The following is a 26358-nucleotide window of genomic DNA, read 5'->3' on the forward strand; positions in this document are numbered from 1 at the left end:
TCCTCGAGGAGGATCTTCTGGTGGTCCAAAGAATGTATTCTTTGGTGTGAGGATGGTTTCGGGGACGCTCTAACAGTTCTATGCAGTACCCAGCGGATACTGTGGACAGCACCCATCTGTCTGATGTGATCCCTTCCCAAGCATGGGTGAAGTTGGAAATGCGTCCCCCTACTGGGGTTGCGTGAGAAGGGACCCTGAACTGAGCGTCACTGTTTTGGTGGAGGCATGCCGCCGCCTCTACTGGGGCTGCCTCTACCCTTACCACGTCCTCTTTTATTACCACTGCCATAACCCTGGGAAGACTGCTGGTTGTTATTGTTCCATGGTGTACCCTGCCCCTGGGAATAGTTAGATCCTCTCTGGGAATTTTGTCCGCGTGGGCGAAGAAAATTGCCATTCCCTCTTTGATTAGGGGGTTCCACCGGTTTATCTAACAATGATGCTTGAGTTTCATCCTTGAATCCAGACTGCCGTAACCAAGCGTGTCTCTTGATAACAGTCCCTTCTGCTATCAATCTGCCGGCGTTATCCGGGGCATCAAAGGTTGCTTTTAAAATGCAACCGGACACGGCTCTTCCCTCTGCGGAAACTCGTGCCAATTGGCTCTTTAAGGGTTCTGGGGCGGAGTCTATGAGTGCCACGACTTCTTCCCACTGGTGGCAGTTGTAACTGGCCAACAGGGTGGTGGAGTTGGCGATCCTTGCCTGGTAGGCGGAAGTGGAGGCTACCTTCCTGCCCAACCCATATAGTTTCTTGCTCTCCTTGTCGGGAGGAGCTTCGGACAATGACAAGGGTGTTCCTGCCTTTTTACGGGTGTTTGTAACTACCAGGGAGTCCGGCTTCAGATGCCCCCTTATGTATAGCGGGTCTGATTGGGCTGCCCTGAAAAGTTTCTCAATCCTTGGGTTCACTGCCCTTGTGAGGTTGGGATTTACAAGTGAAGGGTCTATTCTTCTTTGAATAGACTTAAGGATAGGGATGGCCTGCACAACAGGTCTCCTTTCTCCTACTGACTCCTCAGCGAAGTCCCTCTCTTCCTGAGCACCCTGGGTGTCAATGTGAAAGTGTTCTGCTGCTTGGGACAGAAATTCATTCAGGAGAGGTTGATTGTCGACAGGGGAGTCGGTAATCGGGGGTTCTTTCTCTACCGGGGAATCTACTCTGTAGGTCTCAGGGTCTTCCTCTTCCTCTTCTTGGTCCTCATCATCCCCATAGTAGCCCGTACCAGTTTGCTCTTGCAACATGCCCAAATATGGATCCTCACAAAAGAATGTATCCCCTTGATAATGAGAGTAGGGCTATATATAGAAGGGGTCCGAAGACCGTGTTGGGGCTTCAAACCGGGACATCTTACTTGGAGGTATTGGATCCTTAGAGCCTGAGGGTGCTGACCCATTGGGAGTATAGGAGAGAAAGTGTTCAGGGTTTTTTGCGTAAAAATCTGCCACTGATGACATCCTTGACATAACCCTGTCTATGTCGTCACTAGACCCTTCTCTAGAACTGGAAATGACCCTTTCTGGGACTTTCTCCGCCTTATCCTGACTAGACTTACAGGTTTTTGCAGGGGTCTTTGGGATAACAGAAGACTGGGACCTGTCTGTCTGTTTATGTGGAGTGGAAAGTTTTAGAGGTGTGTAAGGAGGCTGAGACTGCGTCCTTTGTTGTTTTCCCCCCTCCCCGTGGGCGGAAGAGTGTTTTCCCTGCCTTTTCGCCCCTTCGGAGCCTACCGACGCCTGGTGTCGAGGTTCGGGGGTAGTGTCCCTATCTTTAGAACGTGGAGGTAGGGACTCGGGAGCCGCCGTTACGCGGTCTGCGGACTCCGACTTCCAGTTTCGAAAAACAAACTAATACTCCGCAGCTTCCACTAGATGTCGGCCTATGCACAGCATGTGATCTAAGCAGATTCCACAAGCCTCAGAAATATATATATATAGGTATATATATAGTTTTATAGAACAAAGGGTTATTCTAGTTTGCCTCGCACGTGCAAGCTGGATTTACAATTCTCCATGTATCTGTCCAGAGACAGGTGATCTTTTCATATGGGCTTCATGGCAACTTGACTTTTAGAGTGCAATACTTTCAAGGACTGACAGTAGCACGGTTTAAAACAAATATTGCGAATGCCGTGTTTTTTCGAAGTGTGTTATGAGATATTTAAAACTAAGAAAACACCCAGCATCCAGGACTGTGGACTGTCTCCCATCCATGCAGTAACCAGTGCCAACACTGCTTAGCTTCAAAGTGAGGAAGGGGTCAGCCCCCTCAGTCCACGGCATGTCCAACATTCTGGTCCTGATGGAAGTTGGTCGCCAGGAGCCAACCCCGTCGTCGTAGGCAAACACCGTTGCCCAGCTGGCGGAACCCGGTATCGGCAATATCGGTTGCCACCGTTATGGCGTGGTCCGACGCCACCTCGCCCTCTTGCAGTATTTCCAGGGCCTCGGACCTCTTGTCGTCCGGCAGGAAGTCCAATATGGGGGCCAGCTTAAACCAGAGCTCCCTGTCGTAACGGGCCACGATCGCCAGGGCGTTGGCCGCTTTGATCGTCGTCGCCGCCGACGAAATGACCCGCCGCCCCATGGCGTCCAACTTCTTTCCCTCGCCGTCCGGCAGGGAATTCGACGTCGAGGCTCCTGACCCCGCCGCTTTCTTCTTCGCCGCCGCCGAGATGACCGAGTCCGGCGTTGGCTGGGCCCTGAGGCACAGGGGAGCGGTTTCTCGTACCGGTCCCGTTTGGCTGGTGCCGGCGAGGGGTTTTTGAGAACCGACAGGCCCTCCTCCCAGATGTCATCGATTAGAGGCACCGCGATGACAGTCTTCCTCTTGGCCTCCCGGCGCTGATAGAGGAAACCTTCCTTTTTCTGCTCCTCCGGGCAGAGCTGGAACAATTCGGACGCCCTGGCGATCATGGCGTAGAATGAGCCAATCTCGTCGGGCGGCGAGGACCGTGCGACGGGAGACCCGTTCCGTCGTCTTCGCCCTCAGAACCCGTCGTCGAGCCCAACGCACTGTCATCTCCCGACTCGTGGGAGGATGAGGAGGGAACTGTAGGCCTTACGGGGGCGAGCGGAGGAGAGGGTTGGGTCCTCCTTCGTTTGTTCTGAGGACTTCCCAACGGGCCAGGTTGCGGGTCCTCCCGCCTGGGCCGTGGGAATCTAGTCCTTATCTCAGAGCATAAGGACTGGATCGCAGACAAAATGGCCACCGAGCCATCCTGAGGCCTAGGTTCCGGCCGCGCCGGAAGGGAAGGCTGCTCTTCCTCGCCATCGTCGTCTTCCTCGGTTATCTCCCGAGGATCTTCCTTACGGGATCGAACCTTCTCGAATTCGACTTCGAGGTTCCTCACGGCCTCGGTCAGTTCCTCCTCCGAGGCTGACTCCGAGCTCGAGGAGGCTACCGTGCCCCCCCTCGCTTCTTCCATCATGGCGGCCACGACGATGGGCTGAAAAGAGGATTCCCTCCTTGGCGGCAGGGAAACTCTAGTCCCGGAGGCAGTCTCCGCTGGCGGGGTCTCTGCCGGCTTGGCCAGAGTCGCCGCGATCGCCTCGATAGAGGCCTTTGCCTGCTGGGTAGGGGCCTTCACCACCTTAGGTGCGTCCTGGGCCTTCTCCTTCGGGGGAGGGGCGACGCCTCGCTCCTCCTCTTCCGAGATCGGACGGGGCTTCTCCCGAAGCTTACCCGGGGTCTCGGACTTCCTCTTCCCCGAACCGGAGCGCTGGCTCGTGGTTGACGGTGCCGGGGAAGGTGCGCCCTGCCTGGCGACCGAAGAGCCTGACCTTTCGGCGCTCCCGGAGCCAGCGGACTCACGGCGCTTGGCCTGGTGTTGGGCCCCCGTCGCCGAGGCGCCCGCACAGGACTTGGAAGCCCGCTCGGACCCTTTCTTCTTCTTCTCACCCGTTGAGCCCTTCTCCAACCAGCTGGCGAGACGGGATCGACGGTCCCTCATGGTCCGCTCCGACAAGTTCTTGCAGAACTGGCAGTCCTTCTCTACATGAGTCTTGTCCCCATGAAGACAGTAGAGGCACCGCAAATGTTTGTCTTCCTTAAACACATTCTGCAGCCCGCATCCAGGGCAGCTGCGAAACAGCTTGGGTCCGGGCGACAAACTCGCATCCTGGGCCATCTCGAAGTAGGCCGCGAATCTTCTGGAATCCTCCAAGAAGTTGATTCGACAAAATCTTCACCCTTGAGGGGCGTAGGAAAATCCTGCAACGGGTAGCCGTTAACGGGAGTAGAAACGGTGGAGCTTGAGGCTCGATTAACTGAAAAAATGTGAAAATTCACCTGAAAAAGCGCGAAACACGCAGTAAAAGCTCGAGAGCTAAGCACGAGGACTCCCAACACTTGAACGTGCGGTAAAAATCTGAAGATGGCTGCCAGAGGCGGGGCTTAGTTAGAGGGCAGTCATTGGCTGTTGTCAGTATGATGTAGTGATCAATGATTGGTTACTACTACGAAATACAGATCAGGAACGAAACTGATACTGATTTTTTCTTTACCGAGGATTCCCAGCCTGACGACGGGGAATATTCATGAGCATGTGAATCCATGCCAGACCCCATGCTGGAGAACTGATATTTCTGCAGTCTCTCTCACAACTGACCATTGTATTGTATTGTATTGTATTTTGTTATTTATATAGCGCTCTTTCCCCACTTGTGTGGCCTCAATGCGGTTTTTCCCTGGTTGGAATGCCCTTGGTGACTGTAGTCGATGTGGTTAGAGATTCTAGGGGGGCTTTAAATTAGATGCATGTGTGCATGTTTGCCATTCTAAGACTTGGGTGGCTCGCTAGGCTCGACTAAGCAGCCCAGTAGAAGTCAGACACGTGGGTGGGTGTTCTGGAGGGTTAGAGATAGATTGCTGTTGTCAAAGAGAGTCTATGTGAAGCCAGCTATACCAGTTTCCTTTCGGGTGGTGGTCGCTGTATGCTAGTGGCAGAGGTGTTGTGGTACGTCAGGTGTTTCAGTCTGGACGGCTATGTGTGAAACTAGGCCGGATGTGCTTAGCCATAGATGTGTTCTATCGTGCATGGATGTTTCGCTAGTGGTGTGAGCTATATGTACCATAGGCTGCGAGATTGCTTATTTGTCCAGGTTTAGGATTGAGAGACCTGTAGAGAGTCCTGTAGCGAAGGCCTGTGTCCACGCTAGTGGAGAGAGCGATACATACTGTAGGTTGCGAGATTGCTTATTTGTCCAGGTTTAGGGTTGAGAGTCCTGTAGCGAAGGGCCTAGGTTTCATGCTGTAGTCGGTATCAGCATATAATAAAGTCAAAGCCTAGATTAGAGGATCCTGTGCAGCGGGAGAAAGGCCTATGTTTCACAGTGCAAAGGTTTACGCCTTTGGCAAATCTAGTTTGAGGCTACACCTGGATTTGAGGATTCTGTATCGGGGAGACAGGCCTGGGTGTCACCTTGCAGCATGATTCGTCATATAGTAAGCCAGAGTGGAGGCAGCACTTAAAAATTGAGATTTTTGGTATGGTGGGCATGCAGGCCCAGGTTTCGCAGTGCTGGAGGTCTCCACATATTTATTTTGTATTTTATTTTTTGGATTTGTAGAGCGCACTATAGCCCACAGGCATCGAGGCGCTGTCAAAGAGTGTAAAAAGGCTAAATTTAGTGTTACAGCCCAACATCAAATAAACTTAGTGCAGGTTACATATAACAAACAGATGGAGGGGGCTTGTGTAGGAAAGGGGCCCAGGCTTGAGAGGCCGTAGGTTTTCAGCCTATTGTAGAGTAAGAATCCGTAATGTCACAGTCATCGATGGGTTGTTGTACCTAGCTTGGGGATATGTTTGTGGTGGGAGAAGTGGTAGTGTTGGGGGCTTCTCGGAAAGAGTGATGTGGGTTAGCAGTGTCAGTGAATGGTTGATGGTGTGCGTGTGCTAGCTGAGCCGCTTATCCCATTGTTAGTTGTCTCTCATGCGGATTCATGGGTGGGGGTGCAGTGAGTATGATGCAAGTGTGGCCACAGCAAAGGCTGCTGGTTTAGCTCGGGTGCTTGTTGCGTGGGAATGTTGTGGGTGGGTTGATGGTGGATCAGGAGAGCCACAATGAAAGCTGCTGGCTTACCTGGAGTGCGACTCGATAGGCAGTGTTGTTGAGCGGTATGTGGTGATGTGTCAGGTGAAGCCGCTGCAAGAGCTGCCGGCCCCTAAGTTACGATCGAAAATGAGGGAGTTTATTAGTGGTGTATCCACGGGTGCAGTGGCTTAAGAGAGTATTGGGAAGAGCCAGGTTTTAAGGGCCTTCCGAATTTAAGGTGGTTTTTAATGTTGTGAATGTGCAAGGGGATGGAATTCCAGATAGTTGGCACTTGTACAGAGAAGGTGGAGCCGCCAAGTCTTATGGAGCTATGCAGTGGGATCACTAGGTGAAATGCATTGCGAGATCTGAGGTTCCTGAGGGGTCGGTAAGGGACAATATTGTCTCGCAGGTATTCAGGGCCAGTGTTGCGGATTGCGCGATGGGTGATACACATGGCTTTGCAAGTGATGCGTCGGGCAATAGGGAGCCAGTGGAGGACTCTGAGAGTGGGGCTGATGTGTTCTCTGGTGGGAAGGTTAATGAGCAGACGTGCTGCCGCATTTTGGATTCTTTGTAGTTTCTGTAGTTGGGATGCAGGGGCTCCTAAGTAGAGGCAGTTTGTATAGTCAAGGTGGGAGAGGATGATGGAGTTGATAGCCGAGAAATGGTGGTGATAGGTGGGGTAGGGGAAAATCCACCTGTGGATGAGGAAGTGAAAGAAACAGGTTTTGGATACGCTGGTGGTGGTTGGGCGAGGGATAAATCTGAGTTGAATTTGCATCCCAGGTTTTTAATCATGTTTGAAGGAGCCGGTGCCAGAGATCGAAGGAGTCAATTGATGGGGGTCCTTCGGCTAGGAAGAGTGAATTGAGGGAGTTGCGGAGTGCGAGTTCTAGATCTGGGGTGATTACCACTTTGTTCCATAGTGGGAAAGTGGAGGGTGCAGTATGTGGAGGACATATTGGATGTTGGCCGCTGACCACGGTGTTGAGTGGTATGGTGAAGCAGAGTGCTGAAGGATCAGTCCATGACAGTGGGTGCGGGGTTGGGTGGATATGTTTGTGGTGCTGAATATATTGCATCAAGGGTGTGGCCTCTAGTGTGGGTGGGAGTGGATGTGTGATGTTTCAGATTGAGTGGAACTAGACTGTCTGTAAGTGACATGGTCATGGGGTTTGATCGTGAGTCGAACCATATGTTGAAGTCTCCTAGAATGGTGAGAGTTGGGTGTTGGATGAGGTTGGTGGCCAGAGCTAATCCAAATTTGTCTACAAAGTTTTTGTCATAGCCAGGGGGTCTATAGATGAGTAGGAAGCTGTGTGAGGTGGATGGTGCAAGTTGGAGTTTTACCAGGAGGGATTCATCGTCGGTGGTGCTGGTGGAGGTGTCCTTGGTTAATAGCTTGAGTTGGTCTTTGTGTAAAATTGAAAGCCCCCCTCCCCTACAAGATCTGTTCCGAACGATGAGGGTGTAACCAGGTGGGAAGGTCTTGTGTGCGGGAGGTTCATAGTCATCAGAGAGCCAAGTCTCAGTAATGAAGAGGATGTCTGAGTTCTCTTCTGTGATGAGGTTGTAGATGTGGAGTTTGTTTTTTTAAACAGACCTGGCGTTGATGAGGGTTCAGGATATTTGGTGGGACGCATTTGTGGGTCGAGGGTGGGTGGTGTTTGGGAGGAGAGCGGGGCCTGCTGTGGGGAGAGGCAGTAAGTGGGGGACGGGAAAGGGGGGAGTGGGGTGTGGGGATGAGGTAGTAGATGGAGTGGGTGGACAGGGCAGGGAGGGGAAGAGAGCTAGTACCGGGTTGGGAGCGGGTGGTGAGGTTTCGCTCCTATATTGCAGTGGTAGTGGTTGTGGGCTGTGTCAGAGAATGGGAGATGCTAGGGGGGGCATTGGGTAACTGCAGTCTCGCCCTTTCCTTGCATTATGTGTGGTCATGGGAGTGTGGGAGAGAATGGGTGGTTCTCTGGTGAGTGGAGTATTGGCTAGAGCTGCTCTTACTGCACTAAGAGAGGGGAAATGGGAGTTGGGAGTGGTCTGTAGTTGGTTGGGGGGAATGTGAAAGGGCTGAGTGCGAGATTGTGTGTTCTGTGGGTGGGAGCTTTCTAATCCGTCTCTCCATCTTGCTGCTCTTAATTGTGCAGAGCGGAATCTGCAGGTAGGGGCGAGGGTGATAGTTTGAGGCGGGAGGGTAAGGATCGGCGGGGGAAAAATGGGGTTGAGGGATGCCAGTTGGGTGTGCGCTGTGGGAGGGGGGTAGGCTGCATGGTAATGGGGGTAGAGAAAGACTCCAGTGGGCCTCAGTGGGACTAGAGGTGCGCCAGGGAGCTGCATGGTTGTGGCCAGTGAGTGACATGGTGCCTCGATGACTGTGTTACGGAATTGGGACTAAGTTTCACAATGCGGGTTGAGTGCAAGGTAGAAAGTGAGTAACTTAGTGTCTGAAACGAGACACTGCTAGATTTTGAGAGTCGTGTAAGGGCCTACACCTGTCTAAGCAGTTTGTGCACAAGACTAGACACAGCTAACTGACCATACAGATTGTTATGCTATGTTATGTTATTTTGCATTTATTATATAGCGCCTTATATACCATTGGTATGGTCTGAAGGCGCTGGCAGGTTGAACCGAAGTTCAGATCAGTAGAGAGAGTAGAGAGAGTTAAAGGTGCGTGTGAGCACCGGCTATGTGTGCAGCTGGTGCGGTATTCGTGTAATAGCTGCCTCTTAGTGGTAGGTGTGGTGGTTGAGAGATCAGGAGTATGTATTCGTTCCGGCAGGATTTATCCAGACCGAGTGTGGCTGCGTTATGCCTGAGGAGAACGCCTGGCTGGTGGGTGTGTAACCAGCAGTGTTTTACTTAGAGTGCTGTGGAGTATGCGGCGGATGTTAGTATGAGGACAGTTATACCGAATGGTGTCATAGTATCTCTGTGTTCTAGTTGAGTGGTGGTGTAGAGGAGAGTAAGCGTGGTGGTGTGATATGATGTGTTATATGCTCTTTCAAAACGTTCTCTGCATTCCAAAACATACTATATACGTCACGCAGTTCTATGCGCTCCAGTCCGTTCCATGCACTCCTATCCACTCGATGCATCCCAATCTGCTCCACACACTCCGGTTCGCTCGACGCACTCATGCGCTCCAGTCCGCTCTGCGCGCTCCATTCTGCCCCGCGTGCTCCAGTCCGCCCCACGCATGCACTCTTATCTGCTCCACGCATGCACTCTTGTCTGCCCCACGCGCTCCAGTTCACTCGTTCCATCCACTCTACGCATTCAGTATCTCTGCGCAACTCATCCACTCTAGTAACAGGTCAGTTCCACTCTGGGCACTCGTTCGCTCTAGGCACTCGTTCGCTCCAGGCACTCGTCCTCTTCATGCCTTCAGACGCACTATGTATTCACCTGTTTTGCTCACTCATCGGCTCTATGCATCCGCCCCCTCAATGCACTCGCCCCCTCTACGCACTCAGCCTCTCTACGCACTCAGCCCCTCTACGCACCCCTTTTTTCATATGCCCTCTTTCGCTCATATGCACTTGTCTGCTCTATATACTTGTCGGCCCTACATACTAGTCTGTTCTATGCGGCCCTCCACTCAATACGTTCTTCTGCTCAGCTCATCCATCCCGCTCCGCTCATCCATCAGTTCCCCGCACTCATCCGTTCTATGCACTCATCAGCTCTGCATGCATTCCGCACTCATCCGTTCTACATGCTTATCCGTTCTGCGGACTCACCAGGTCTATTTAACTCCTCTGATCTAGGCATTTGTCCGCTTTATCCACTCATATTCACCATACCTTCATCTGCTCTACGCATTCATCCACCCTATGCAATCACGTGCTCTACGCACTTGCCCGCTCCCCGAACTCACCAGTGCCCTCCGCACTCACCAGCTCCCCAAACTCACCAGCCCCCTGCGCACTCGCCCGCTCCCCGAACTCATCCGCACTCATCCGGTCCCCACGCATTCAACAACAATATGCACTCATCAGCTTTATAAAGTAATTCGCTAATACGCAGTAATCCTGTTCCATCTACCCAGGCGCTCTGTACACCCAGGCGCTCTATGCATTCAGGCGCTCTATGCATTTATCCCTCTTCACACCCAACCGCTCAACCTGATCATCCATTCTATACACTAATCCAATTTACATATTCATTCGATTTATACACTCATTCAAATTACATAGTCATCTGTTCTTCCACTCAATGCATTCATCTGGTCCATATGCTTCATCTATTCTAACTATTTCACCCACGCCATTCATTTCGTTCGCTCCTCTTGCATTATGTCCATTTCAGTCCCTTTACTGTTTCCGTATGATTTATTCTTATTAGCCACTTCATTGTTTTGATCTATTTTATTCAGTTAATTCTGATTGTCCTTTTAGTTTATATTAAGGGTTTACTGGCTGTCAATTTCTTTGCTTCAGGTAGTTTGTTGGATCAGTGTCATTGAGATGCTGTTAGTCTGTTTGGGTTAGTTTGGTATGGGTTGATTTTAGGGGAAGAGCCAGGTTTTCAGCAGTTTGCAGAAAGACGTTAAATCCTCAGTTAGTTGGATGTGGGGTGGGAGTGAGTTCCATAGCATGGGGGCCAAGGCTGAGAATGATGATCCGCCTAACCTGACTGAGTTTGTCTTAGGTATGACTAGGAGGCCGGCTGAGCTTGATCTTAGGGTGCGTGGGGGGGTGATAGGGTTTTAGCTTGTCTTGATGGGAGATGCATAAGGTTTTGAAGGTCACCCTTTGCGCTACAGGAAGCCAGTGCAGCGTCTTAAGGGCTGGGGAGATGTGGTCTCTTGGGCCGAGCGCAAGTAGCATTTTGGCTGATGCGTTTTGTGCCCTTTGGAGTTTATTCAGTTGGTAGGCGTGGATTCCGAGGTATAGGGGGTTTGCGTAGTCCAGTCTTGATATAACGATTGATTGGACCGCGGAGAGTCTGTTGGGAAAGGAGAGATGGAACAAGTTACTTACCTGTAACTGTTGTTCTCCAGCGTGGGTCTGGCACGGATTCACACGCTCATGAACACTCCCCGTCGTCAGGCCGGGAATCCTCGGCAAAGAAAAAAATCAGCACCCAAGACTGAAACACAGCTACCTAACAAAGAGTTTGTGTGCAATAATAACACATCTAGGTTTGCGAGCCCTGTATAGTGGCAGAAAGGCCTACAGAACAACTGAGTACAATCTTAAACAGAGCTAGATTTTAGAGTCAATTGGACAGTTGGGTATAATACTAAACACAGATAGGTTTGGGAGTCCTGTATAGTGGGAGAAAGGCCTACAGAACAATTGAGTACAATCCTAAACACAGCTAGAATTGACAGTATGGGAGCGAGAGAGGCAATGGAAAATGATCACATTGTTTTGGGTGGAGTAATTGATCTACTCCCCATCCTGGCCGCTCCTACCGTAACGGTCCTAGTAGTTGCTGGTTGATGGCTGGCCACTGGCTTCCCCAGCGGCACCTGCTGACACTTCCTGGAGCCACCTCTGTTGGAGCTGCCCTTTGTCTTGGGGCTGCCGGGCTGAGGGCTGCCCTGGGGAGGCTGGTAAAGAGGACCTATGAGGTCAACAGGGGTCGGGGCAGTCTGCAAGGGGAAACACCGAAGGGGGGAAAGCAAGCGCAGTGTTTGGGCCTGGCCCTGGGCTTTAGATGGGAAAAATTGTCAAGCAACAGCCAGGAGGGTCTTTTCAGAATTGTGTGCCTCACCTGTGGCTCCAAAGAAAAAGCACACGGGCTGGAAGCAGCAGTGAATACACCGTGCAAGGCAGGCAGAGGAAGGAGGCCAATCAGAGGTCAGGGCGGGGTAAGAGGCAGGAGATACGCTGGGAAGGGAAACACTGAAGGGGGGAAGCAAGTGCAGTGTTTGGGCCTCGCCCTGGGCTTTAGAAGAGAAAAATAGTCAAGCAACGGCCCAGGAGGGTCTTTTCAGAATTGTGTGCCTCACCTGTGGCTCCAAAGAAATGGCACACGAACTGGAAGCAGCAGTGAATAAGCCATGCAAGGCAGGCAGATGGCAAATGATGGTAAAACCAATCATTCAATCGTAAAATGCCTTTAGGGAAGGGGTACTCAAACAAGATCAGTCTATTGTTTTTTCTAATAAATGTGTATCATAGCCTTCCAATATCACTAAGGAATCTCCCGTTGAGCCCGCTATCCATTCTTACATGTTTCCGACAAATAGAAAGCAAGTGGTTGATGTCCCATGGATATCCCATGATCCCTGGGTGAGTTTATGGCATTTCTAATGTGTATTCTGTGGTGAGATTGGCCTTAACTCATTTTAGAATTCTCTGCCCTGGGAAACGTTGCACTATACAAGGGTAAGAGGAACACCAACACCACCTCTACATTTTCCAATGCTTAACCATAACGAGTTGTACTGTATTGTGGCGCAGCCCCAAATTCAGGCATGCAAGTCTCATCAAAATTGTAATTGCCTTGAATGGTACAAAATACGTACCTCTCAGTAACTATTTTTTATGGATGTTCCTCTCAGAGATTCCATATATATATATCCATCTCCTAGCACAGCTGCTCATTAGAAACCGTTCCACAACCAGGGGGCGCTGCACGCCTCTGTGTCAACTCTGCTCGATGCATCTACGCACCCCACGTGGGTATGGCATCAGGGCCAGTGTATATCGACGCACTGCATCCCGTGACCTTTGTTTCATACTTTTTCCATAGCAATCTAACGATGAGGAACCACAAAACCAAAGGTGTACGAGCTATCCCTCAAATGAGGCCATTGTAAGGGCTATGACAAATCTGTGACGGGAACATCCATCAGAAAGAGGTGTACCGAGAGGTAAGTGAGTTGTTCTTCTAAAGCATTCCTTCATCCCACGGATTCCTCATCTATAATAGACTCCTGTTGCAGTATGTAGATGTGGAGGAGGGATGAGAAGAAGGACACCACCTATACGAGAAATCTCTGGAGAACCACCCTACTGAATTGAGCACCCTCCCCTTATTGGAAATACAAGCATTAATGTTTGGCGAACATATGCAGTGAGGCTCATGTTGTCACCTGGCAAATGTTTAGAACAGATGCTCCTCTCTGCAGTCAGACATGGCAGCCAGTCCTCTGGTGAAATGTGCCTTGAGATCTTCAGGCACATCCTTTTCAGACAGATTGCAGCATTCCGAGAAGCAGAGGATGATCCACCTTGACAGGGTCTATCTGGTCTCAGCCCTGCCAAGCCTGCCACCAGCATAACCCACAAAAGAATGGATCTTTTGAGAGAGATGGACGTTTAGGAAGGATGGTCTCACAATAAATGTCACATTTTCTTGTGATAAAACTAAATAGGAAGGCTTAACGGACAATGGTCCTCATTACGAGGAATGGCCCGGTATTTCCCCATTCAGGGAACCCAGACCCAATATGGGGGTAACCATTCCGCAAAAAGCGGCATGGTTACCTCCATCCTCGTAATGAGGCCCAATGCCTGGAGCTACAATGCCTGGAGCTCACCGTCTATGGCCACCAGGAAAAGCACCTTAAGCATGAGCAACCATAAAGAGTAACAATGCCGGGGCTCAAACGGAGTGCCCATAAGAAATGTCAACATTAAATTTAAATCCAATGCCGGAACAACAAACTGGTGGGTGGAAAACTGATTGCACAATCCCCACAATAATTGCATAACAGTGGGGCCGTGAAGGATGAATCTTGCTCAGGGATCCTTTTGAAATCTGAAATTGCAGAAAGGTACTGCTTCACAGTGCCAATCTGAAGGCCCATCCCGGCCAAGGAAAGGAGAAAATCCAGGACAGAGAATAGGGGACAAGTGAAAGGATCCAGATCCCTCTACCGGCATAAAACCAAACATGTACATCCCCTACAGGCATAAATGGACTTGGTGGCAGGTCTCAGAGCTGGGAGCAGCACATCCTAAATCTAATACGACAAATCCTACTCCTTATATCACAGCCTCTCAGCAGCCAGGCATGAAGGTTCAGGCTAGATCACCCGCCGCTGCGATAGGGACAGCAGGTCCACTCTTCGTAGAAGGCGCCAGGGAGGCCAGATGGACATGGGCAGCAACTCTGGGTACCACGTTCACTGGGCTCAGTCAAGAGGGATTCAAGTCACCGTGGACCCCAACAGGAGTAGCCTCCTGAGAAACAACAGAATGGCAGCGATTGGTGGGAATGCATAGAGGAGGTTGAAAGTCCACTCGACCATCAGCGCGTCCCTTCTGTCAAGGAAATTCCATGGAGCGAAACAACTTGAATTTCCTGTTCACACTGAAAGCAAGGAGGTCTGTCTGAGTAGTCCCTCACCAAGACTGACATAGCTACCACTTGTGGCAGGCCGAAGTCTGTCTGCTCAAAGCATCCGCAGTGACATTCTCTCTCCCAGGAAGATGAGCAGCCATTGGAGAGAGGTCATTCTCCAGAGCCAGATTCACAGTCACATTGCTTCTCTGCCTAATGGTATGGACCCCATTCCACCTTGCTTGCTAAAGGAGCGCATGGCCAATGTGTTGTCCTTCAGGATCTGCACAGTCTTGCCCTTCACAGACAGGAGGAAGGTGACCAGGGCCAGCCTGATCACTTCCAACTCCAATAAATTGATATGCTCCCCGGACTCTGAGGGAGACCAGTATCTACTCACTGTCAAGTCCGACAGGTGAGCGCCCCAACCTGTCAGAGATGCATTGGTGGTCACGTCACCTGGGCCAGGGTTGATGAAACAATGTGCCTTTCAGTAAATTGCCTCTCACGGACCACTCAGCAAAAACCTGAGACATTTTGAAGTTCAGGGAAAAGCTCAAACTATGTAACAGGCTGCTTGTACAGAGCAGGTGCTCTGACACTAGGTCGGGGGAGTGAACTCGGATGAGCCAGTCGTTGAGGTAGTGTTAGGCAGAATCCTGTGCAGTGCCCTTAGCGACCACTACACACAATTAAGACTACAGGTGGTAGTACAAGTGGTACCTTTGGTACAAGCCTGTACTACTATGTTAAAGTGTTAGCAGTAGCGGAGCAGCCAGGCTTATCTCAAGAGTATATGAGCAGTAGCAGAGATTATACAAAGGGACCACAATTAATGTGACTCAAGCAAACACTGACTCAAGGTTTCAGGTAAAAAATATAAGTACATTTATTTTTAAACCATTTGGTATAAACACAACACTACTATTAATTCAAAACCACACGTTAAATACACTACAACCAACCAATTCACTTTGTACTGTATAACTTCAAAGTAAGTACCCTATGTTTTAACGGACCGGTGTTGTGAAACAAAAGACGTTACCGGGAATACAAATGCGATCACTTTTTGACAGTAATGACAGTTCGGTCTTACTAAAGAAACCCGTATCCGTGGCAAGAAATGTTACCGGGGCAGAAACACACTTTGCACCTGAGTTAACCAGAGAGAGTTGGGGGCAAAAACCATAGGCAATACTTTTGTCAAGGCAGACAGAATCAGAGAACACTCATGGACAGAAATTCAAGAATCCATAGGCCATAGCCAGTGTCAAGTGGAACCGGGTTCCTGTTGTCGAGGATCACACAGTCGGACAGTTCAAGATTCAACGTAGCCAGGAGTACTTAGATATTGTCAATGGAGGAAGCAAAAGTTATAAGAAGGAGGGAAGATAAGGGCAAGCCTTGTAGGAGGAGAAAAGGGATTCACCTGAATTCCTCAAGCAGAACACAGTACTTTATTCAATGAACAAGTTGTTCCTGGTAGTTTCCTGCAGACTCACGGTTCCTGGTGCTTTGGCAAGAAGGAGGACGTCTGGAGAGGACTGCACCACACAGGACTGAAGCCAGCAGCAGCGACGGTGAATAAAAGGTGCGCTCCTTAAAAACAGGAGAGGATCTTCAGATGGCTATCCGGACCACTACAGCAGTGTGCAGCGATTTCGACCACGAAGAGGATCCTCTGGCTGTAGAAGATGAGCTGGTTATCCCCATCAGGCTCAAGGGAAGAAGAGTCCGGACTGGATCTTCTCTGGTCGTCGAAGGGTAGATAGCTCAGGACTGCAGCAGGGCTTCACCGGGACGGGATAGTTGCAGCAGCCGACTTCTTCTCCGCTTCTCTTCGGTTCCATGTAGTTCCAGTGGCGACTCTGACTTCTAGCCCAGGAGTCCTGCCTTTTATGTGAAAATCCCCCATTCACACAGCCTGGCTGTCAATCACGCAGCAGTGGGGTTGTCCGGCCCGGACAACCACCTCAGCCAATCATGGCAAAGTGCGACTTGGGTTTCATAGGATACCCTGTGCAGGGGGTAACTACTACACCCCTCCCCCACATTCAGCACACCTAGACACCCAGGTGCCGAGAGAAGGACTTCTTGGCAGAAGCCTGCCAAAACACAGTGAACAAAGAAGGCAAACCTGGTTTGCCGTGAAAAGTAAAACACAAGAACGACTTTAACAAAAATAAATGGGGAATAAACCGACCGGAGCCAAAAGAAAAAGTATTTGGTCAAGCGGGTTTAAGTTTGAGGTTAATATAATAGCCTAAAACAGTACCACGTGTATATAGTATAATCGCGGTAGAAAAGTTAGGTTAGATACCACTGCCACCAGCCAAGTCTAAATGTTAAAAGAGCGAAACATTGCTCTAGGAGGTACAGATAAAAAGGGCTAAGAATTAACCCTTTACAGTACAACATAGATACAGAGACCAACCCATGCGGCTAGCAGATCTCAAATTTAGCGCCTGTGAAATCTATTAACCCATAGGTAAGCTATGTGCTTTTTGATTTTACATCAACCACACGTGATTCACTCAAACTAAATAATTTTGGCTCAGACACCCCCCTGACTGTAGTCTCCATCCCCTGCAGCACAGACGTCAATCTACACAGAACTCCGTCCTGATGAAGGCCGTGTTAAAGATGAGGCACACCTAGCCCACCTAGAAACGGCTGAAACACCTGATGTAGACGCACTACTCCCCCCAAAACTACAGCACATTAATGCTGTTTACGCAAGAAAAATAATTTTGTGTACCTACCATTGTTCTATGTGTTTTCCACAAATATTGACTTGAATATGTACACTGCAATATGTGAATTTCTTGGCAAATCCTAATAGGAGTCGGGTTTGTTACACACACACAATTTGGAGATTGTCCCAAAAAATGTTTTTTTGGCACTGTGTGTTGTATATATATTCTTTTGTCTGATTGTTCTGTTTTAGCAAACCATTTTGATGTCCTAATTTCTCTAAATGTTGGATTTATGTCTTTTTGCACACAACTTTAATATAAAAAAATGAGATTTATCTCTACAACATACTATTGAAGAGTGATTCCTTCCTTAGCAAGGCAGAGTTTGATAATACATGTGGAGGTGTTGTTCTGAGCCTAGCATCCTTGGACCTATTCATTTGTATCTTTTGTTTTCCTAGTTAACCCTCTTGGGTAGAATAGGTTCCACACCAGGAGCCCTATTTTTTGATTCTACCCTTTACAGTACTCCATGTAAGATGGGGTGTACTGGATCTGTGGTTAAATGACTATGGGCCTCATTACGACCCAGGCGTTAAGGGTTAACGCCGTCGTTAACCCTTAACGCCTGATTCTGATTTTAACGGCTGCTTTTAGCAGCCGTTAAAATCCATTGCGCTAACCTGCCATGATGCTAATTACGCCACCGTAATTTACGGTGGCGTAATTAGCGCCTTCCCCACTCCCATTATGCCCTATGGGGCAAAAACGGGAATGGGGAAGGGAAAATGGGAAATGAGGATTTACCGCCCCACTCACCTTGGAATGGGGCGGTAAATCCGCCATCCACCATGGTGTAAACATAGTTTACACCATGGTGGTAATGTTGGCGCAATTAGCGCCAGGGTCGTAATGACCCCCAATGTAAAGTTAATGGCAACTTTACCCTTTTCTGGGGGACAGGAGTCAGCCTCAGAAATGGAGTCGGTGGGAAGTCTAAAAGACAACCCTGTGTCACTGCACTGAAGGTGCTGTGTAACACAAAAAAGAAGGGGGCTACTGAAGTGGTGTACTCCAGAGCCCACAATCACAAAAACAGAGGAAATACACATGGCAAAACATGGGTAGGAGTGGGGGAAACGCTCACACTCTTACCAAGTGAAAAAATAAACTCCAGAAATCCAGCAAAGCTGCTGGGGGACTCACTAGGTGAGGGAAATTAGCCATATCATGAGAATTCTCCCTAGTAGGTAGGGAAAGACATGAATACTTTCCCTCCTGAGGCAGGAATTACCACCACTGATAGCAGGTTGGTGAAAAGCCTGGGAGCCAAAAAAAGACAGAATGCAGGACTTTGAACTGCTAGTGATGCTGGCCCACAACAAACCTCAGGTACCTCCTGTGCTTCTGTGGATTAGCATGTGGAAGTAGGCATTCTGAAGGTCCAGTAAAACAAGAGTAACCATCTTGAATTTTTCTTTGCTATAGTTAGAATTCAGCAGCTTCAAACCCAGTATTGGGTGCAAGCCCCCGTTCTCATTCAGAACCAGAAAGTATATGGAGTACCACAGCACAGTTCTATTACACTCTTTGAGAGAAGCTGTCAGCCCTCCTCCAAGTAACTGGGGTCCGAAGGCAGGAGTGATGGTGTGAGCACCATGGTCCGGGGGACGCTGCGCGAACAGGAGACAGTAGCCCTGATGAACAACTTTTAAGGTTCAAACATCGGATGTGGTTCGGGACCATTCCAAACTAAACTGGGAAATTCTCCCTCACACAGGTGATTTGCAGGTTTTGCACCTTGTGGTGAAGAGAGGACGCTAGCTGCAGCCGCTCCACTACCTTTCCCCTTGGGAAGAGTCTGCCTTGCAGTCTTCCCGGGATGGCCAGACCTCGACCATGTGCAGCATAGAAGGCCGAGTGACAGAAATTCCAAACTCTTGCAAAAGGAGCAGCGGGCTGTTGTATGGCCAGACCCAGGGACTTTGCTGTAACTTTGGAGCACTGACATTTCTGGAGAGCGTCATCTGCCTTTACCCGGAACAGATTCTGTCCAGCGAATAACATATCTAAGAGATCAGACTGCACGAAGCCCGATATCTTCATTCAGGAGTGATGCCTGACCACTGTACTTGTGCCCATAGATCGGCCGGCAAAATAACCTGCATCCAGTCCAGACTGTAGAATATGATGGGAGGCCTCTCTGCTGACCTGGATCAGGGACAGGAAGCCTTCTTCATTTCCCCTTGAGGGATGTGGTCTGCAGTATTCACCACAGCGGCCACCACCACAGGTCTTGATAAACTTTAATAAAATGTTGATGGAAAAAAAATTAAACGAGGTTTATCTTTGCAATCAGTTAAAATGAAACTGAGTTGTGGTCCTTATGACAAATATTAAAATGTAACAGGGGCTTATGTATGGGGAATTGGAAAGATGTGGAGGTCTTTTCTTGCACTTTTTCAAAGCCTCCTATAATTCATGCTAGGAGGACTTAAGTGGATTCAGTAACAAACAGAATTATGTGGGTGTACTATAAACTGCAACAGTTTCTAAAGCTGCATGGCATTTTAAAAAGCTTCATAGACAATCAAAGAAATCACCTCTGTAAACTATAGTATTGAGAACCTTGGGATGGGGCCAGCGCTGAACACAAAATCAAATCGAATAAATAGAGGTCAATAATATGTACCCACATTTTACAAAACAATGCTTCAATAAAAAGCTTTATTCTAGATACAATGTTTTTACAACTTAGATGCTACATTTGCTGACAAACTGCAAATATTATACTACAACAAAAGGTATGTTTCCGTTTTCACTTACATTTCTTGCTTTCTCAAGGTACATCTTATATCTTTCCTCCATTGCTTTCATATCCTCGTCTTTCTTCCTTAGTGCCAACTCCAGCTCCTCGATCCTTGAAGCTGTATAAATCAAAGATAAAATGAACAAACCAGCTGCAAGCTGTGAGCTTTAGCAAATTAGGACACCAGAGGTATTTTACGTCATTCATCAATATGCTCATTGAAGCAAATATGGAGATGTCCTGTACAAAAGGATTTTATTGGCCTTTACTCACATGCATCTTGAGGGTGCAATGGGCATCCAGGAGTCCCTTCGGACATCTCCAGGTATGCTCTGGAGGCCATTTGGATGAATAAGGTAAAATATATCTGGTATACGAATGTTCTCCTGAACAGATCTTTGTGAATCACACTTCTGAAATGTATTCCCCAATAAATATATCCTCCTCACACATAACTCTCTCTAAGCTAACAAAAGTGAATTCCTGAACAGAACAAAAGCAGGTTTCAGTATGCAGTTTGGTATATTTGGGCATATCATAAAATATGTTCTTGTTTGCTTTTAACTACATTCAAAGGTATTTACATTAAAGTATCTAAACCATAAATGAGTATGAGTGCACTGAAATGCATGCTTAGATTCCCATTACAGTTTTGGTGGTATCTTGTCAGTAATTCCAGTGGGATGCCACCAAAACGGTAATATCGTTGCTGGCACTTGGAATGCCGGAATTACCAGTATATTCCAAGTGCCGGTAAAGGTGGTAAATCCCCATTCCATGGAGTCCCATAGGACTCCATAGAGGAGACTGGCGGTATTAGCTGGTGGTAAATCAGTGCCACCATCGGCACACTTGTGTTTTGCTGGTACAGTACAAGTACCTACCATACCAGCAAAACTGTAATGAGGCCTTGGCAATCATTACAAGGCTGCTATTTAGGCTGCCCGATATCCCAATAATACCTGGATATTACGGGCGGCAGCGGAACGTTAAGTTCCCATTCCCATGGAGTCCGGTAGGACTCCATGGGAATGGGAACACTGAAGGACCACCACCATTGTTAAAGGTGCTGGTGCTTCAGTGAATTATCGGCCGTTAGGAACCTGAACTACCGGCAGGTCAGGCCTGCCAGTGGTTCACTGCTCCTACAGGCAGACTCAGAGTAACACGGTCAGGAAGAAATGGCAGAGGCGGTGGTACCGGCTGTTTTACCGGCATTTTTTCCAGACCCGGATTCTCGTAATGAGGCCCCTTGTCTTCTAGCTCGAATAGTGAAAATAAATTGTAAGATATTAGGAAGAAGTAACATAGAGGAGTCATTGGGCTCTATGCATAGGCTGACATACATCACTTAATGATTATACAAAATTATTGTAAAATAGTTTAGAATTTCTAGAGAGCATTACACATCTAAAAAATGTGTTTTTACCATGCAGTGTTTTTTCTGAAATAGACTGAGGTTTTCTGTATTGTAATTTGACAAAACTAGGGTGCTGCCCATCTGCTACAGGAGCCAGCGTTTCCAACCGCTGGTTCCAAGAGTGCTCCAGAAGGTCACATGCTTGAGAAACAGCACTTAATGGAGAGGGAGCCCCATGTGACACATGCCCTATACGGACATTTCATATATTCTGGGCAGCACTTGCACAGACAGCCTGGTATAGGTACCCTGAGACCCAGGTTCTTAAAATGTCGACCAAGGCCACAACACCTGCACATGAATGCTGCACACGGATTATACTGAGCTTGCTGTCTCCCTATCTGAGATATGACATTTTCATCATAACTTTGAAATCCACTAGCACAGATCGGTAGAAGCACCAAGAAGAACCCAGAGGCTCCCCAATCCCCAGCAGCTAAAACCATCATCTTTTACTGCCATAAGTCCCTCTGTTTCGCCAACTACCTGCTTTCCTGTCACTTCCAGCCCACTTCATATAGCTTCAAGATGGCGACATGGTGACCTAAGGCCTACAAACACCCAGAGCACACCATCACAGTAACACTACCCTCTGAAATTCCATGAATGAATCTGGGATTGAATGGATACCGTCCCTGCTGATCAGGCCTCACTTCACCATTGAGTCTGAGAGGACAGCCTCACCTGGACAGTCCAGCTAACAGCAGCTGGCAACGTACTCGCCTATTGCCTCTTCACAAGGCCTGCCCATGCCTACCCACACGTCCAACATGGCATTTACTGGCAAGCAGCATCTCAAAACCAGAGGACACACCAACAGCCTTGGCCTGACCTGTTACTGCCTAGCAGCAACGAGATGGTCTTCAGGCCTAATGTGTCTCCCAACTTGTGGCCTCCAATTCCAGACCAAAACTTGCTTCCAAGTTAGTTCATATTATTACCTATCACTGTTTCTACCAGCACTTGTCATTTGAACAAATTCCAACCATTACTACCTTCTGGCTGTCTATTCGTCCTTATTGTCGTGGGCTGATCGATCCAGACTTGTTGCCCCATGCTTTCCATAGGCAAATAGCAATGGATAAGGACAACTATCTAGACAACCTGACATTAAAGATATCTGGGAATGGGTGAGATCCTGAATGACAGCAGCATGCCTCAACATTCGCAGCACTGCAACTTTCCCTTATGCCGTCCCCTGCTATCCTCTTTCCCATGCAAGGACCTCTACTGAGGTTGGGCCATGTACCAGAATTATCCTCTTCTATGCAAGGGGTACCAAAATATCCCCTCTGCTACCATGGATGCGAGAGTTACAGACACAGAAATTACTTACCAGTAATGTTCTTTCCATGAATTCTTTTCCCGCAGATTCCTAATCAGATAGATAACCTTCCAGTGTCAGCTGCTTGGAAACATTTTTGACAGGGGGCATAGTACAACTCAATATGGTCCGTCAATTCCTCTGTACTCGACCGTGCCACTCGTCAGCTCTGGAAGTGACAAACTGTATATATATTAAGTCACTACACCCCCAGCTGCTGAGCTCATCCCTCCCCTGAGCGCAGCAGCCGCAGAGGAAGAATCCATAGGACTTGGCCTGTTTGCAGCCCAAAACATTTTCTTTTATTTTTTAACGAGGAACAGACCGCACTGGAAGCCACGGGCTGACAGTATTAATACAATGAGGCATGAAACGGCACCTAACACCTAATCATCATAACCTCATCCCATTAGAAGAGGTCAACCAGATATAGACAGCAGACTACTTTCATGGCAGCGTCGGATGTGAGGGTGATGAGGAATATGCGAGAGAGGAATCCACAGAAAGAACATTACTGGTGAGTAATTCCTCCTTCAATAGACTGCACTCTCCCACAGATTTCTCATTAAATAGACTCCCAAAGCAGTACAGTGTGCGGAGGCAGGATGAAAGCCCTGAGACAAGGAAGTTCGACAACACTGCTCTGCCGAATCGAGTGTTTGAACCATGTGTCACATCCAAGCTGTAAAGCTTGGTGAATGTGTCGAGCAACAACTACGTTGCTCCTCAACATATCTCCTTCACCAGCACACCTCTCTGCAATGTGGATGATGCTGACACACCCCTGGTGGAATGTGCCCTGATGCCTGGTGGCAGATCTTTACCTGCTCTCTGATAATACTCTGCGAGGCAGAGAGTTATACATAGAGAGATTGTCTGCTTGGACACAGCCAGACCCTCCCTGGACAGAGAGAAAGCCACACAGAGTTGGTTGTCCCGCCTAAATTCTGCTGTCCTAGCTACGTAATCGCTGATTGCCCTCTTAGGGTCCAGCCTGTGTAGCCTCTCCTCATCCGTAGAAGGATGCGAAGGAGGTTAAAAACAGGCAAATCATTGCTCCGGGACAAGTGTAATTCAGAAATCACTTTTGGCAGAAATTTAGGGCACACCATTTCCTTAAAAAATCGTCGGCAAGGTGGCTTACAAGATAGAGCCTGACGTGATTGCCACCAGGAAGGCCGTTTTGAATGCATAGTCTCAAACAGAGCCGCCATCAAAAATGACAAAACCAAGTTCAGGTCCCAGTCCGGAACCAGAAACTGAGTAGGCCGAAAGCCATTTACAAGGCCTTTCAGAAATTGGGTAATTATCGAGATCGTGAAGAAAGATACTTGATCCGTAGACCCCTTGAACACAGACAAAGCTGCCAAATAGCGCTTGACTGTGCCTATCTGAGGGGTTGCAGTGGCCAGTGATAGAAGGAACTCCAGTGGAAGACAAAGCAAGGGCAAATGCAGGAGCAATGGACCAGGTCACAATGGCAGAAGCAACGATAATATCCCTTAACATGCAGGGACTGAATTTACCAGCAAAACGTTGTACATCCTGGGTAGGCTGGTGGCGATGCAGGCAGCAATATGGATCCTGCAGGAGACACATCTCCTACCAGAAGACGAAAAAAGGATGGTACACAAGACATTCCTCCATCAATACTTTGCCACTAGTGGTAAAAAATCCAAGGGAGTGGGCATACTGATTATTCGAGACCTAGAGTTTAAGAAACTACACTTAATCAGAGACCCCGTAGGGAGGTACCTGGGAGTCAAGGGCATGCTACAGGGACAACATTTCACTATATTAGCTCTATATATTTCCAACAAGAAGCAGGACACATACATCACCTGATTACTGCAGAAAATAGGGGGGTGATGTGCAGGGCAGTTAATCATAGGAGGGGATTACAATTGTGTGATGGACCTGTCTCTCGACAAAACACTCCCACCAACAATCTCTGACCAGAGAAAAAGACAAGCACTGGGGAAGCTCTTCAGGGACTTGGGGGTAATTGAAACCTAGCGGTTTTTCCGGGAAGACATCAGGGAATACACACATTACTCAGCAGTTCACAGGGGTTATTCCAGGATTGATATGATCCTGATCTCAGCCTCTCTGGTCTCCAATGTCATGAAAGTCAAAATGAGTCTACAATATCTCTAACCATGCGGCAGTAATGGTCAGTGTTGAAACACCTGGGGAGAAATGTAAGCAGCGGCCACATTGGAGGCTGAAAGAAATGATCTTAAAGGACATTGTGCTGAGAGCGTACATAGAGGGTGCCATAAACAACAACTTCAGGGAAAATGATAATGGGGAGACAGATTGGAGGGTAGTCTGGGAAGCGGGGAAAGCAGTGATACGCGGCAAATTTATCTCACAAGTGGCAGCATATAAGAGAGAGAGGGCACTCATGACACAAAAAGAAGATGAGAAACAACATAAAACCTGTCGAACACAAAAGGCTGTGCGGGAGATTAGAAAGATTAGAGCGCAACTTGAAAACCACAATGCCGATAGGGTGGCACAGACACTACTGAGCACCAAACAATCATATTACATTCACGGTGGGAAGGTGAACACATTCCTTGTAGCTAAACTGAAGAACCAAAAAACATGCAATTACATTGCGTGCCTCAAGGATAGGCAGGGGAAAACACACACCGCAGAGAGGGAGAAACTGGAAATAATGGTACGGTTCCATGAGTAACTGCTAAAACCTGAATCCCTAGAGCACGCAAACCAGAAAGCTTATATAGCTTATATAGCAGAGACACCGCTTCCCCACATCACAGAGCAAAACAGGGAGAGGTTGGAGGGAGAGATAATGGCGCAAGAGATTAGCGACGCTATACTAGCACTACCGTCGAAAAAAACACCTGACCCGGATGGTTTAGTGAGTGGCTACTATAAAACATTCACACACACAACTGTTAGCACCTCTGATACGTCTCTTCTACACCATTAGAGAGAAGGGGTCAGTCTCGGCTGATATGGGGAAATCGTCCCATAGCGCTTCTAAATACAGACGCAAAAATGTATGCTAAAATACTGGCCACCAGGCTGATAATGATCCTCCCTGAAATTATACATGAAGACCAGGCAGGATTTATTAGAGGAAGACACACACAAGACAACATAAGGCGGGCTATTGATATCATTGAGATGGGCATGAGAACGAAACAACAGTTCTCAATAGTGGCGCTAGACGCCAGGAGGGTCTTCGACAGCTTAGATTGTGAATACCTAAAACTAGTCCTGGAGGGGTTTGGGTGTGGCGCTACATTTGTCAAAATGATACTGGCAAACTTCCAGTTCCCCTCTACGAACTTCATAGTGAATGGTCAAAGCTCGTCACAGGTTAACATAAGGAGGGGCACACAACAGGGATGCCCCCTATCCCTGCTCATTTTTGCGATGGCAATGGAACCCTTTGCAGTACAGCTCAGAGAGGACCCGAGGATTTGGAGGTGTGAAAGGAGGGGATGTAACGCATTAAAATCACACTATATTATGCAGACGAAATAATGCTTTTCATGAAGGACGCCACAACTTCCATGCCCAGAGTAATCCGTAAACTCCAAGAGTTTGCCAGTGTATCTGGGTTTGCCATAAACTACTCCAAGTCCAAGACACTAAATATAACAGAGGAGAGAGAGGTGATCACAGTCCTAAAAGAAACAGGCCCCTAGGTTTGGGAAAAAGACACAGTGGAATATCTGGGTGTAAAACTAACCAGGGAAGTGGGGAGCCTGTACCGAGCAAATATTATACCCCTCTGGAAACAATTGCAGGAGGATTTGCTCAGATGGGATACTCAAGAAATGTCTTGGTTT

At 48.4% G+C, this 26358-nt stretch overlaps 1 protein-coding gene across 1 annotated transcript in view; it reads right to left on the reverse strand.

The window, feature by feature from the left end:
- The window catches only part of HOOK1 (hook microtubule tethering protein 1), a 1744708-nt gene that overhangs the window by 170749 nt on the left and 1547601 nt on the right, over positions 1-26358 (reverse strand). Inside the window, exon 19 of the mRNA XM_069642072.1 lies at positions 19802-19902. Coding sequence (XP_069498173.1) covers positions 19802-19902 — 101 coding nt within the window. The remainder of the gene's footprint in view (positions 1-19801; positions 19903-26358) is intronic.

This window comes from Ambystoma mexicanum, chromosome 1q (genome assembly GCF_040938575.1).
Source record: "Ambystoma mexicanum isolate Mex_15411 chromosome 1q, UKY_AmexF1_1, whole genome shotgun sequence".
Taxonomy (NCBI): Eukaryota; Metazoa; Chordata; class Amphibia; order Caudata; family Ambystomatidae; genus Ambystoma; species Ambystoma mexicanum.